At 43.3% G+C, this 13,155-nt stretch overlaps 1 protein-coding gene across 1 annotated transcript in view; it reads left to right on the top strand.

Annotated features, from left to right (window-relative positions):
• Positions 1 to 13,155, top strand: part of LOC122923145 (vacuolar protein sorting-associated protein 8 homolog) — a 110,360-nt gene that overhangs the window by 36,207 nt on the left and 60,998 nt on the right. Inside the window, exons 15-16 of the mRNA XM_044273870.1 lie at positions 9,513 to 9,593; positions 9,680 to 9,850. Of these exons, the coding sequence (XP_044129805.1) occupies positions 9,513 to 9,593; positions 9,680 to 9,850 (252 nt within the window). The remainder of the gene's footprint in view (positions 1 to 9,512; positions 9,594 to 9,679; positions 9,851 to 13,155) is intronic.

Consider the following 13,155-nt stretch of genomic DNA (forward strand, 5'->3'; position numbering starts at 1 on the left):
ATCATTTGGAACGGGAACGGTGCCTCGTTCCGTTCGCTGGTGAGGATGTTCAATAACAACCAGATCGGCATGCACTTCACTTGTGAGGTTGGGGGCACCACGTTACCATTTCTTGATGTCCTCATCTCCCATACACCTGCTGGCGCTCTGGAGACGTCGATCTACCGTAAACCGACGTCCACCAATACCCTGCTTAGGTGGGAGAGTAGTCACCCCCTCCCACTTAGGCGAGGTATTCCCAAGGGGCAATATCTTAGAATTAGGCGTAATTGCTCCACAAAAAGAGAATTTGTCAGACAGGCTGCCGATTTACGTACCAGGTTCCTTCAACGCGGTTATCCCGACAAGGTTCTAAGGAGAGCATTTGAGTTTGCATTACACGCAGATAGAACATCCCTCCTTGTTCCCAAACCCTGCACCACGCCACCCTCCAACATCATCCGACCGATCATGACCTTTGACAGGGCTGCTGGCGAAGTTAGACACATCTTTCAAAAAAACTGGGGTATTCTACAACTCGACCCCGATTTAAAGGAAGTGGTGGGAGACTATCCTCACGTTACTTATCGCCGAGGACGGAGTCTCCGCGATACATTAGTATCGAGCGAATTCACCCCCCCACCCTCTCTATCAGGCTCAGCTTGGCTCAAATCTGGTATCAAGGGATGTTTCAGATGCAGCGGGTGTATCGCCTGTCCCTATCTAAAAACCGGCAAAGACTTTATCAGTACGGTGACAGGGAAAACATACCATATACACCATTTCATTAACTGCAGGAGCCGTGGTGTCATTTATTTGCTGTCATGTGAATGCGGCAAGGGATACGTAGGAAAAACTATCCGGGAACTGCGCAGACGTGTCGGTGAACATCTTGGCGACATAACCAAAGCTAAAGACACTCCGGTCGCCAATCATGTTCACCGTCAACACAATGGGAAAGCCAGCATCACTGTGATGGGCATTGATCATGTCCCACCCCCCAAACGTGGAGGAGATTGGGACCGCGCCATATTGCAGCGCGAATTGCGCTGGATTTACTATTTAAAGACAATGGCCCCTATGGGATTAAATGAACAGCTTAACTTTAGCTGTTTCATTTGATTTCCCAATATGTATTATCTCTCTCTTTTTTCTTTGGGCCGGTTCTACTGTCTCTATGGCCTTTGTGTAATTTAATTTGCCTCTAATAGTCTAGTTTCTATTTCATATATATGAAGCGTTACTATGGATCCTTAGAACCCTGGATCCACCTGGCATTTAATTGTGACAATGACTACTGTGCCCAATTATTTTGCCCACACTCCGTTCCGCCACTTGCCAATACATTAGTTGCTTCCTGCTCGGAGCGAGGATAGTGGGCGTTCCTCGTTCGGCCCGGCGTGCCCCGTGACCAGTTTCTGGTCATGTGATCTCTCACATGCTGTGCGGCGTCATCCTCTGGCGACGCGCTCCACGGGCCGCATCGTGCTGGAACGCACGCTCACTTCCTGCGTTCCACCGGGCACGTGACACTCTACTCACCAAGTCACGTGACCGGAAGTAGAAAGCGGCAAGAGAACCCGGCGGCATCGGACTGTATTTAAGACACAGAGCGGTGAGTGTACTCTGCCGACAGCCCGCCCCTGGATTGATCGTCCCTGAGGCCCATTGTTATTGCATAGTTGGCACCCATTGGTGCATCTATTTAGAATAACACGTCCATTATGGTCATGCCTTGTGTGTCTTAGCCTGACTGGCCTCACACTCTCTTAGGCTTCTGACCCATTTCCAAAAAATACCTTCTTTGTCTCTTTGGTCGCACAGGCCCAATCCATAGCCCTGTGTGTACCATCTATCTCCCCTGATGATATTCTGTGAACGAACTGAAACGTGACACGTAGGGAGCATCTATTAGGGACTACTAGGGTTTCTGTCCCCACAGGGACAGGCATCCGGACGGGGACGCTCCTTGCGGGGTAAGTCCCCGTATAGATAGGTAGGGCATAATAGCCCCTGCCCCCCCTCTTAGGGTTGCCTAGGGCTAACCACCTTGCCTCCAACCATCCTAAAAGGGGCTCATCTATTATTCGCGTGTGAACGAGAAGCATCCAAGGACCGTTCTTCACCCCCAGTCTTCTCTACGAGACATCCTGAACAACAAACCGGGTGAGAGCGTTCCTGCTTCTTTTCAAATCTTTGGTCACACTGCTTTTGTATGTATTAGTTTGCCTGCTGGGCTGTTTTGTTATATTTGTTTTGTCTAGAGGCTCCTCCTCTGTTGTCTTTAATTTTAGTTCGACCTAAAATAAATGTTAAGTTTTATCCCTCTGTCCTATGGGATCAGTACTTTTTACTTTTAATGTATACCTAATAAAACCTGGATTTTAACAGTGGACGACCGTGCTGGATGATTTTTTTTTTCCTATCGTAAATTAGAACAATCACATTAGTCCCACAGGTTTAACAGCCTACAGAAAATTGAAAAAATGCTAGTATTGCTGTTTTTGTTAATTTCATCTACCAATAATGCAATATAAAGTGATCATCTCAAAATGTCACCAATGAAAACTACAACTCATCCTTCACACAACTTCATGTGAGGTAAAAATGTTATGGGTCTTTGAATGCAGCGACAGAGGAACCAATTATTTTCAAAAATTTTCATTGTACAAAAGTAGAATATTAATTAAAAAAAACTATATATTTGGTATTGCTCTAATCGTATTGACCACCAGAATACAGTCATACAGTTACAACACCATAACAAACCCCCCCAAAAATAACATTAACACAATGCATACACCATAATAGTGCCATTAAACATAAGACTTGTCATGCAAAGAACAAGCCCTATGCTGACAGAAAAATGAAATGTTGTGGCTTTTGGAATGTGAGATGACAAAAAGAAGAATTCGCCCTGTCAGTTAATACAGAAGTAGACCACGTCCTGAAGGCGTTAATTAATGAAGTTGCAGAATGAGAGAATAAACCAAATAATTTGCCTGGGACAAGAAATTGTGTTTTAAAGTATACTCTATATAAGCTCTATTAACGGGTATTCCATTAGCATACAGGATATAACCAAAGGATAATCACCTTTCTGGAGACTAAGAGCCCTTGCACATGACCGTATGCCCTCCGAGACATATGGTCTGTGCACGGGCCATATGTCCCGGAGCGGCATTGATCGTGCGCACAGGAGCGCACAGCATCATAGATTACAATGATGCTGTGCACGTCAGGCTGTTCGCAGGACTATTGTCCTGCACTCATAAGATCATATAAGTGTGGGACAATAGTCCCGTGGGCGGCCTGACGTGCACAACATCATTATAATCTATGATGCAGTGTGCTCCCGTGCGCACGATCAATGCCGCTCCGGGACATGGCCCGCTCACGGTCGTGTGCAAGGGCCCTAAAGTTCCGGTGATCCCTGATTCAAGGCTGCCGCTTGAATCGGGAATCAGCTGCTCTGTTGTGCTAGGCTTGTAATAGCTGTAAGACCCCTTTCATTATCTAAGGTGCATATTTCATCTTTTCTTTCCATTTTTTTGTATATTTCCTGACCCAGACAGTTGTGTCCACCCTTACCTTAGCTCTAATTCGGTTGATACCATTACAACAACTTTCTCCTATCCACATAATGGGTAATAAGTGTATGATTAGTGGGGGCCTGACCGCTGGGGCCCTTACTAGTCGCAAGAACAGGTGCCGTGTTCCCCCGCTCGATTCAGGTCTGTGGAACTGCCAGAGACAGCAGAGTACAAGTGCTCAGCTACCTTTTGGAAGTGTCTGCTGCTCCATTCAAACAGGGGAGCCCAGGCCCCATTCTAATAATTGGCAGGGGCTTAAGCGGTCAGACCCCCAATGATCAGACGCAGGATGGTGGTATGTTGTTGTAACGGAACACCCCTTTAAGGACTCCAGGTTCTCACAAAACCCATTCGGTACAATATTTGGACATGTTAGCAAAACCCTTGACAGGCTCCAGGCAACAGGAAAGGTAAGGCAGGACACATTTGTAGCTTTGACTGAAAGCTGATGCCACTGTGTAAGCATACTTCTACCAAATGGCAGTATGCCATAGGACACTCTTTTGGCATACCGAAGTTAAATGGGACCATGTGGATGTTTGGTGCCTTTACTGGGAGTTTTACTGGTGGATGCATGGATTGTGGTTAAAGGGGTTCTCAGGGAATTAAGAAAATGTAAATACTTAAATATTATTTTATAATAAATATATTCACAAATACCTTTCATTAGTTATAATGGCTCGTTTTGTCTAGGGAGCAATTATAAGGAGAAATAAAATGGCCGCCGTCCTAGTAGTACACACAAAACCTGTCCTAATCACACAGCAGGAAAAGTTATTTCACAACACTGAGCTATAGAGCTGCCTCATCCTCCTCTCTGCTCTGCTTGTCAGGGGTTATGATCCTAAATACAGGTGAATCTTTGCGGGAATGGAGATGAGGGTGAGGTGTGGCTAATGAGCATCAGCACTTGTCTCCATTACCACAGTCTGTCCTGTTCATCCTCTCTGCACTTCATGTCTCCTCATGAACCAAATTACCCAGAGATTCAGCTAAAGTTCTTATCATCTGTATTCATGATAAAATTCCCTGGAGGAGTCCCTGCTCTGACTCCATATATGGAGTCAGTGTTATAAACATGAAAGGGGTATTCCTAAGCATGGTCATTATGTTTAGGGACACCCTGTGTATATAAATCTAATTTTATTTTGTTTTTATTTTTATTTTATTTTTATATTTTCAAAACTTTTTTTAAAATCTTTTTTTACTTTTTGTTAAGTCCCCCAAGTGGACCACAACTTAAAATCATCAGATGTAAATTGCTCCATTATTCTGTATAGAAATCACTATATCACAGTTCAGTGCTGCCATAGAGTGGCCTGAACTTGGATATACTAACAATACTCATTTTTAGAACAGGGTGCTTTCCCTGATCTCCGCTGGGGGAAAGTGCGCCTCAAGAGGAATCCTGCACTTCCGGTTTTTAACACTCTTAGTTGCTGTGAGTAGGGGAACTGGATGCTGTGAGGGGAGTGGGCATGTGGCGTATTCTGGGGCCAGAAGAACTGTGTGAGGAGCTTTATGGGGTGTAAATCTGTGAGGGAGGGCCGGAACCGACAGTAAAGCAGAGAGGAGGATGAGTCAGCTCTTTAGCACAGTGCTGTGAAGTAACTTGTCCTGCTGTGTGATTAGGACAGGTTTTGTGTGAACTAATGGGAAAGTGGCCATTTTGTTTCTCCTAATGATTGCTCCCCAGATAATACGAGCCATTATAAATAATTAAAGGTATTTGAGAATATATTTATTATGTATGCAGTGAGAAATGCAGTGTAAAAAAGAGACTAATTGAACACGTATTAATCTTTTTATCTGTCTTAGCCCTTTACTTAAAATATGGCATTTTACCCCTTCCCACGAAAGGATGTAACTGTACATTCAGATTGCAAGTTATTTCCTGTAACTGGATGTAGTCAAGAGTGCAGCACATAGCATCCATAGCTAGTGTCTCTTGGTACAACCCCAATTCCAAAACAGTTGGGGCACTGTGCAAAATGTAAATAAATGTTAATGAAACGGAATGCAATAATATGCAAATCTCATCGAGGCATATTTTATTCACATCAGATCATAGAACACATACAGTGTATCAGATGTTGAAAGTAGGACATTTTACCATTTCATGAAAAAAATAAAAATAAATTTGAACTGGATTTGCAAATCATTTTTGGAATTGGGGTTGTTCATACAGCCAAAATTACAGTCATGGTCAATTGACCACCAGATCCCTTTAAAACCAAACGTGTGATTAAAACTTTCAGGGCGAAACAGGGGACATTTGTTAATTTCACTGATAGCAGCAGTAATAGGGTCAGTGTTTTATATCACAACACTGTGCAATTTATAAACACTTTTTTTTAAGGGTGAATTGTGTGGTGTTATTATTTTATCCACAACTCTTAATTTATTCACACTCTTTTTTTATATATACAGGTCCTTCTCAAAAAATTAGCATATTGTGATAAAGTTCATTATTTTCTGTAATGTACTGATAAACATTAGACTTTCATATATTTTAGATTCATTACACACCAACTGAAGTAGTTCAAGCCTTTTATTGTTTTAATATTGATGATTTTGGCATACAGCTCATGAAAACCCAAAATTCCTATCTAAAAAAATTAGCATATCATGAAAAGGTTCTCTAAACGAGCTATTAACCTAATCATCTGAATCAACTAATTAACTCTAAACACCTGCAAAAGATTCCTGAGGCTTTTAAAAACTCCCAGCCTGGTTCATTACTCAAAACCGCAATCATGGGTAAGACTGCCGACCTGACTGCTGTCCAGAAGGCCATCATTGACATCCTCAAGCAAGAGGGTAAGACACAGAAAGAAATTTCTGAACGAATAGGCTGTTCCCAGAGTGCTGTATCAAGGCACCTCAGTGGGAAGTCTGTGGGAAGGAAAAAGTGTGTCAGAAAACACTGCACAACGAGAAGAGGTGACCGGACCCTGAGGAAGATTGTGGAGAAGGACCGATTCCAGACCTTGGGGGACCTGCGGAAGCAGTGGACTGAGTCTGGAGTAGAAACATCCAGAGCCACCGTGTACAGGCGTGTGCAGGAAATGGGCTACAGGTGCCGCATTCCTCAGGTCAAGCCACTTTTGAACCAGAAACAGCGGCAGAAGCGCCTGACCTAGGCTACAGAGAAGCAGCACTGGACTGTTGCATGTCATTCAGAAATCAAGGTGCCAGAGTCTGGAGGAAGACTGGGGAGAGGGAAATGCCAAAATGCCTGAAGTCCAGTGTCAAGTACCCACAGTCAGTGATGGTCTGGGGTGCCATGTCAGCTGCTGGTGTTGGTCCACTGTGTTTTATCAAGGGCAGGGTCAATGCAGCTAGCTATCAGGAGATTTTGGAGCACTTCATGCTTCCATCTGCTGAAAAGCTTTATGGAGATGAAGATTTCATTTTTCAGCACGACCTGGCACCTGCTCACAGTGCCAAAACCACTGGTAAATGGTTTACTGACCATGGTATTACTGTGCTCAATTGGCCTGCCAACTCTCCTGACCTGAACCCCATAGAGAATCTGTGGGATATTGGGAAGAGAAAGTTGAGAGACGCAAGACCCAACACTCTGGATGAGCTTAAGGCTGCTATCGAAGCATCCTGGGCCTCCATAACACCTCAGCAGTGCCACAGGCTGATTGCCTCCATGCCACGCCGCATTATAGCAGTAATTTCTGCAAAAGGATTCCCGACCAAGTATTGAGTGCAGAACTGAACATAATTATTTGAAGGTTGACTTTTTTTGTATTAAAAACACTTTTCTTTTATTGGTCGGATTAAATATGCTAATTTTTTGAGATAGGAAATTTGGGTTTTCATGAGCTGTATGCCAAAATCATCAATATTAAAACAATAAAAGGCTTGAACTACTTCAGTTGGTGTGTAATGAATCTAAAATATATGAAAGTCTAATGTTTATCAGTACATTACAGAAAATAATGAACTTTATCACAATATGCTAATTTTTTGAGAAGGACCTGTATATTTGATTCTTTGACCATATACACTATGTGCACTACCTTTTGTTATCGTGTCAAATGACTTGCGGAGTAGATTTTCTATTTATTAATAACAGTAACCTGTGGAGGTGAGACAGGGGATACAGCAATGCTCCTAATTGCTGCAACAATTTACGTTGTCCTTTTTACTCCCCCTCCCACATTTTTAACTTAGAATACAATGTGGTAATAAATGTATCTGCTCAGGGAGCAAGGCTGCTTTCCCTGACGGTATAGCAGTTAACTAAAGAAGCTGATTCCCTATCCCATACACACATTCACACCGTAGCTGGACTCCCACACTGTTCACTTAACCTACACAATTCTAATTCAACCACACTGTGTTTGTTAATGGTTAATGGCGTCCCTCTGCTCAACCCTGGCTAAAAACTGGCAGACTCTACATGTTTCACCGCATGTGTGGCTTCATCAGGGAAGTTGGGGTATTAGCCTTAAAGTGTTTATAACTAGCACAGTGTTGTGATATAAAACACTGACCCTATTACTGCTGCTATCGGTGAAATTAACAACTGTCCCCTGTTTCACCCTGACAGTTTTAATCACACGTTTGGTTCTTTTTTGTTTTGAAGTTTTAAATAATCAATAATAAAGTATGTAGTTTTGTTATATATAGGTTAGGACCCCTAAAGGGACCTGGTGGTCAATTGAACATGACTGTAATTTTGAATTTATTCCGAGGGTCCGAACAAGGGCTCAAGAGTCTAGTGTTCATACAGCCGACACTTTGCTGCAGTTGCCGTTATCGGCGCTGGCTGTGAGTGTAAAACTGACAGGTATAGTACACTGCCATACTATATACCTACCAGTGTATTATACCTACGTTATGTGTCATCTCAGAGTTTGATGGCATATTACTAGGATATGCAATTAAAGTCAGATAGATGCAGGTCTTAGTGGTGCTAACATGGAGTAAATTATTATTATTTATTATTAAAGCGCCATTCATTCCATAGCGCTGTACATATGAGAAGAGGTGCACATACATTATACAGACAATTGCACTAATCATAAACAAGATGAGTTACAAACTGGTACAGAAGGAGAGAGGGCATAGATGTATGGTAAATGTTAATTGTTCACTTTTTATAAGAAATAATAAACATTTCAAAAATTACTAAGGTATTAAAATCTACAGTAAACAAAAAATAAAAATATCACAACACATCAACCAACATATACCACTAAGGCTACTTTCACACTGGCGTTCGGTGCGTATCCGTCTTGTATCTGCACAGACGGATCTGCACCTATAATGCAAACGCTTGTATCCATTCATAACGGATCCGTTTGCATTGTTTATAAAAAATAAAAAGGTCTAAGTCAAAATGGATCCGTCTTGACTTACATTGAAAGTCAATGGGGGACGGATCCGTTTTCAATTGCACCATATTGTGTCAGTGAAAAACTGATCCGTCCCCATTGACTTACATTGTTAATCAGGACGGATCCATTTGGCTCCGCATCGTCAGGCAGACACCAAAACGCTGCAAGCTGCGTTTTAGTGACCGCCTAAAAAAAACGCAACGGAGACCAAACGCAGCCAAATTGATGCATTATGAACGGATCCTTATCCATTCAGAAAGCATTGGGGCTGAACTGATCCGTTTTGGGCCGCTTGTGAGAGCCCTGAAACGGATCTCATAAGCGGACCCAGAAACGCCAATGTGAAAGTAGCCTAAGCCGTACAATGTGCCATGCTAAACAGTCAGACTCCCTTGGATAAGTAAAAGCTTTCCATGGTTATTAGTGACATCAGATTTGAAAAATGGGGCTCCAAGTGTTTTGTGGCAGGTAGTGGTTGAGCATTTTGTATCAGAGCGTTTTCCACCATTTAATAGGAAGGTTTCATTATTAGTGCTGTGTATGGTATATTAGTGTATCATTAACAGGAATCCTTTATCTCCAGGTGAAGAGGGACGAATCAGGGGCAATTCATATCAACAAGCAGAAGCAGCTCCATCTGCACTATGATCTTATCAACTTCACAGTGAGTATTCTGCAGACACCAGCTGTCTCCTTAGCAGCTGCTGCTCTGTTTTACAAGGTACAATTAATTGCACCTCATTTTTGCAGTGGATCAATGCTCGTACAGTGGCACTGCTAGACAGTGCAGAAAAGCTCCATGTGATCGACAGACAGAGTCAAGAGGAACTGGAGACGCTGGAGATTTCTGATTTCCAGCTTGTATACAACAGCAGCCACTTCAAGTCTCTGGCTACAGGGGGAAATGTGAGCCAGGCACTGGTAAGTTAATTTTGCAACCTGTAACACTGGTTGTTGGGAAAAAAAGAGGCACTGATGTTTTAAAATGACAAAAACATTCAATCTGTCTGTCTATCTGTCTACAAACAAGGACTACAAGTAGCAGTAGACACATGCAAACACTGGAAATATGAATAAATGTAAACTGCATTACTGCTATGCTTACTATATGAAAATTGGAAGTTCTTTGCGCACATTTTTTATCAAAATTGTGTCAGGCCCATCTAGCAGCGAACAAGGTGGCTTCCAACTAGAGATGAGCAAATTTCTAAAAAATTTGATTCGGTTGGTTCCTCGAATTTTCCGAAAAGATTTGATTTGATTCGAATTTATTTGTGGCGAATCGTGTTAAAAAACAGCTAATTCCTGGCTGCAGAGAGCCTGTATAGTGGTGTAGAACACTGTGCTTTGCAGTAACATGCATAGGGAGTCTGCTGTAGTAGTGAAACAATACTGTGAGTCAGTTTGACACACACATGACAGGCGTCGCTCTTAGAATCACTGCACACTTTACTTATTTGGGCAGTTAGGGGCCAAAACTGACCACATAACTGAAGTGTCAACTCAGCCTTACAGGTTGATGTTAGCGCCAGGTATAAAGAACCGTGCAGAGGCCCAAGATCCTACTATAGCGTGAAAGAGCACACTCCTTCTACACTATCGTCAGCTGATTCCACATAGATGTCTACAGAACCTGTTCTGTTAAACGCTTATATAAGTAGAGCCCCCTGTAAGTTTGTGTTGACGTCACTAAATATTTTGCCCTTCCTCTGATCTGTCAGAACAATAACCCCCCCAAAAAACTGATCCTGTCTGTTGAGCATCCGCCTTCACTCGGTCAGCATTTGGTCAGTAATCCATCAGTATTACTAAAGCCCAAAAAAACAGGACTGGATCCAAAACAGAGATGACACGTGAATGGAATGTTTGCATGTCTTCTGTGTTTTGTACCCACTCCTGCTTTTTGCTACCAAACCATAAGCCAATTCTGAAGGGACCATAGATGCCTTACAGCTGTTACACAGACAGGATCTGTTGCGCATCTAATTTGTCCTTCCTTCTGACAGATCAGAAGAAGGGTCAAATAAATGATGATGTCAACCATGCCAAAAAGGCAAAATAGTAGCCCAGTCATGGAGTGGAGAGGGCGGGAGAATATCTTGAGAAGTGCACAGAGTGGCCCAGTGACACAGTGTTGAGGTAGCAGCAGCATGAGGAGACCACAGAGTGGCCTAGCGACTGTCACAGTCCCTCAGGTGACTGATGTCAGGAGATCAGGGAGATTGGCTGAGCATTGAGGAATCTAACAGTCTCCCTGATTTCTCTTGATTCAGTGTTGATAGGGTTAATGACCACTTCCCTTGTCTCAGCTGTTGCTCAGTGGTCATCACTTCTACCCTTTATAGTCTGACCCCACCCTTCTGACTATGTGGTAGATAGCTCATTCTGGTTGTGGATCGTTTGGTGTCTGGATCTCGGCTGAGTTCCTGCTTTCCATTTACCCGGAGTTAAGTGTCTTTCCTTTTTGTATTGTGTTTATTACCCTGTCTTTTGGTACCAGACCTGGGGCAGACTCTTGTTCCTTCAGCTGAAAGGAACAGGTTGTCTGTGGCCCAATCACTATCTTCAAGGCCTTCTTGGGTGAGCCTGGCTTAGGTTCCTGCAGATGAATAGTCCTACTATCGGGGTCTGTTCATTCTGTTAGCAGTCAGGGCTCAGGTTGGGATTTTATTAGGTGGTGACAGATTTTCTGGGGGTAGTGACAATTTCATTTGGTTCAGGGAATCGTGTAAGTTTTACTTTAAGCTGCGTCCATACTCTTCTGGGGATGAGTGTCAACGTGTGGGTATGATCGTTTCTTTGCTTAAGGATGATGCACAGTCTTGGGCTTTTTCTCTGCCGACCGGATCACCGTCCCTCCAGTCGGTAGATTAATTTTTTAGAGCCTTTGGTCTTATTTATGATGACCGGATCGGATCTCTTAGGCTGAGACCAAGTTACGTGGTTTACGGCAGGGAGAGCGCTCCGCAGAAATCTATTGCTCTGAATTTAGGAGATGGGCTACGGATACGGAGTGGAATGATCCTGCTCTCCATAGCCAGTTCTGTCAGGGTCTATCTGAGAGGCTGCAGGACGCGTTGGCCTTTCATGAAAAACCTGAGACATTGGAAGCAGCTATGTCCCTTGCTGTACGCCTGGATGGATGCCTGAGGGGGAGATCTAAGGGTCCTCATCCTCAGCACGTACTGTCAAATAAGGTGGTGGCTTCCTTTGACACTTATGGTAAAGAGACACCTGTGGTTATGCTTTGTGATGAGCCTATGCAGTTGGGGGAGCTACTCCTGGGACTGCTGGTAAGAGCTCTGGTCATATGAAGGGAGTCTGTTTTTGTTGTGGAAAAAAGGGACATTTCGTGAATATTTGTCCATACATTCAGCGTCAAGGTGTGGGTGGGGAGCAAGAAAACGTACTTTTGTCATTTACTGGTAGTACCCGATTTCTCCTGTCTGCTGAGGTGGCGCTAGAGTCCAAATCTGTGGAAATCGAGGTATTTATCGACTGTGAGACAGGTGTTACAGATCTTAAGAGAGAATAAATTGTATGCGAAGATGGAAAAATGTGTCTTTGCTCCTCAGGAAGTGCAATTCTGGGTTACCTGCTCTCCTCAGGTTTTCGTATGGATCCTGAGAAAGTCCGTGCGGTGAATCTGAAAGAGCTTATGCGGTTTTATGGGATTCACCAACTACTACCGTAAATTAATCTTGAACTATTGGACTGTGGTTAAACCTTTGACAGACATGACTAGGAAGGGGGTAGATTTTTCTGTTTGGTCTGAGGCGGCATTACAAGCCTGTTCTGCTGTGAAAAAATGTTTCGCTTTAGCCCCTATTCTGGTGCAACCGGACATGTCTCAGCCATTCATTGTAGAGGTTGATGCATCCGAGGTAGGGGTAGGAGCAGTTTTGTTGCAAGGTCCTTCACCTAGTAAATGACGCCCATGTGCTTTTTTTCTCTAAAAAACTCTCAACTGCTGAAAGAAATTATGACGTGGGTAATAGGGAATTGCTGGCCATTAAGTTGACTTTTGAACAATGGCGCCATTGGTTGGAAGGAGAAAGTCATCCTATTATGGTAATTACTGATCACAAAAATCTGGCTTACCTTGAGTAGGCTAAACGACTGAATCCAAGGCAGGCCAGATGGTCGCTGTTTTTCACCAGATTTAACTTCTTTGTCACCTACTGCCCTGGGGTTAAGAACGTCAAGGCAGATGCTTTGTCACACAG

The sequence above is a fragment of the Bufo gargarizans genome, unplaced genomic scaffold (genome assembly GCF_014858855.1).
Source record: "Bufo gargarizans isolate SCDJY-AF-19 unplaced genomic scaffold, ASM1485885v1 original_scaffold_1260_pilon, whole genome shotgun sequence".
Taxonomy (NCBI): domain Eukaryota; kingdom Metazoa; phylum Chordata; class Amphibia; order Anura; family Bufonidae; genus Bufo; species Bufo gargarizans.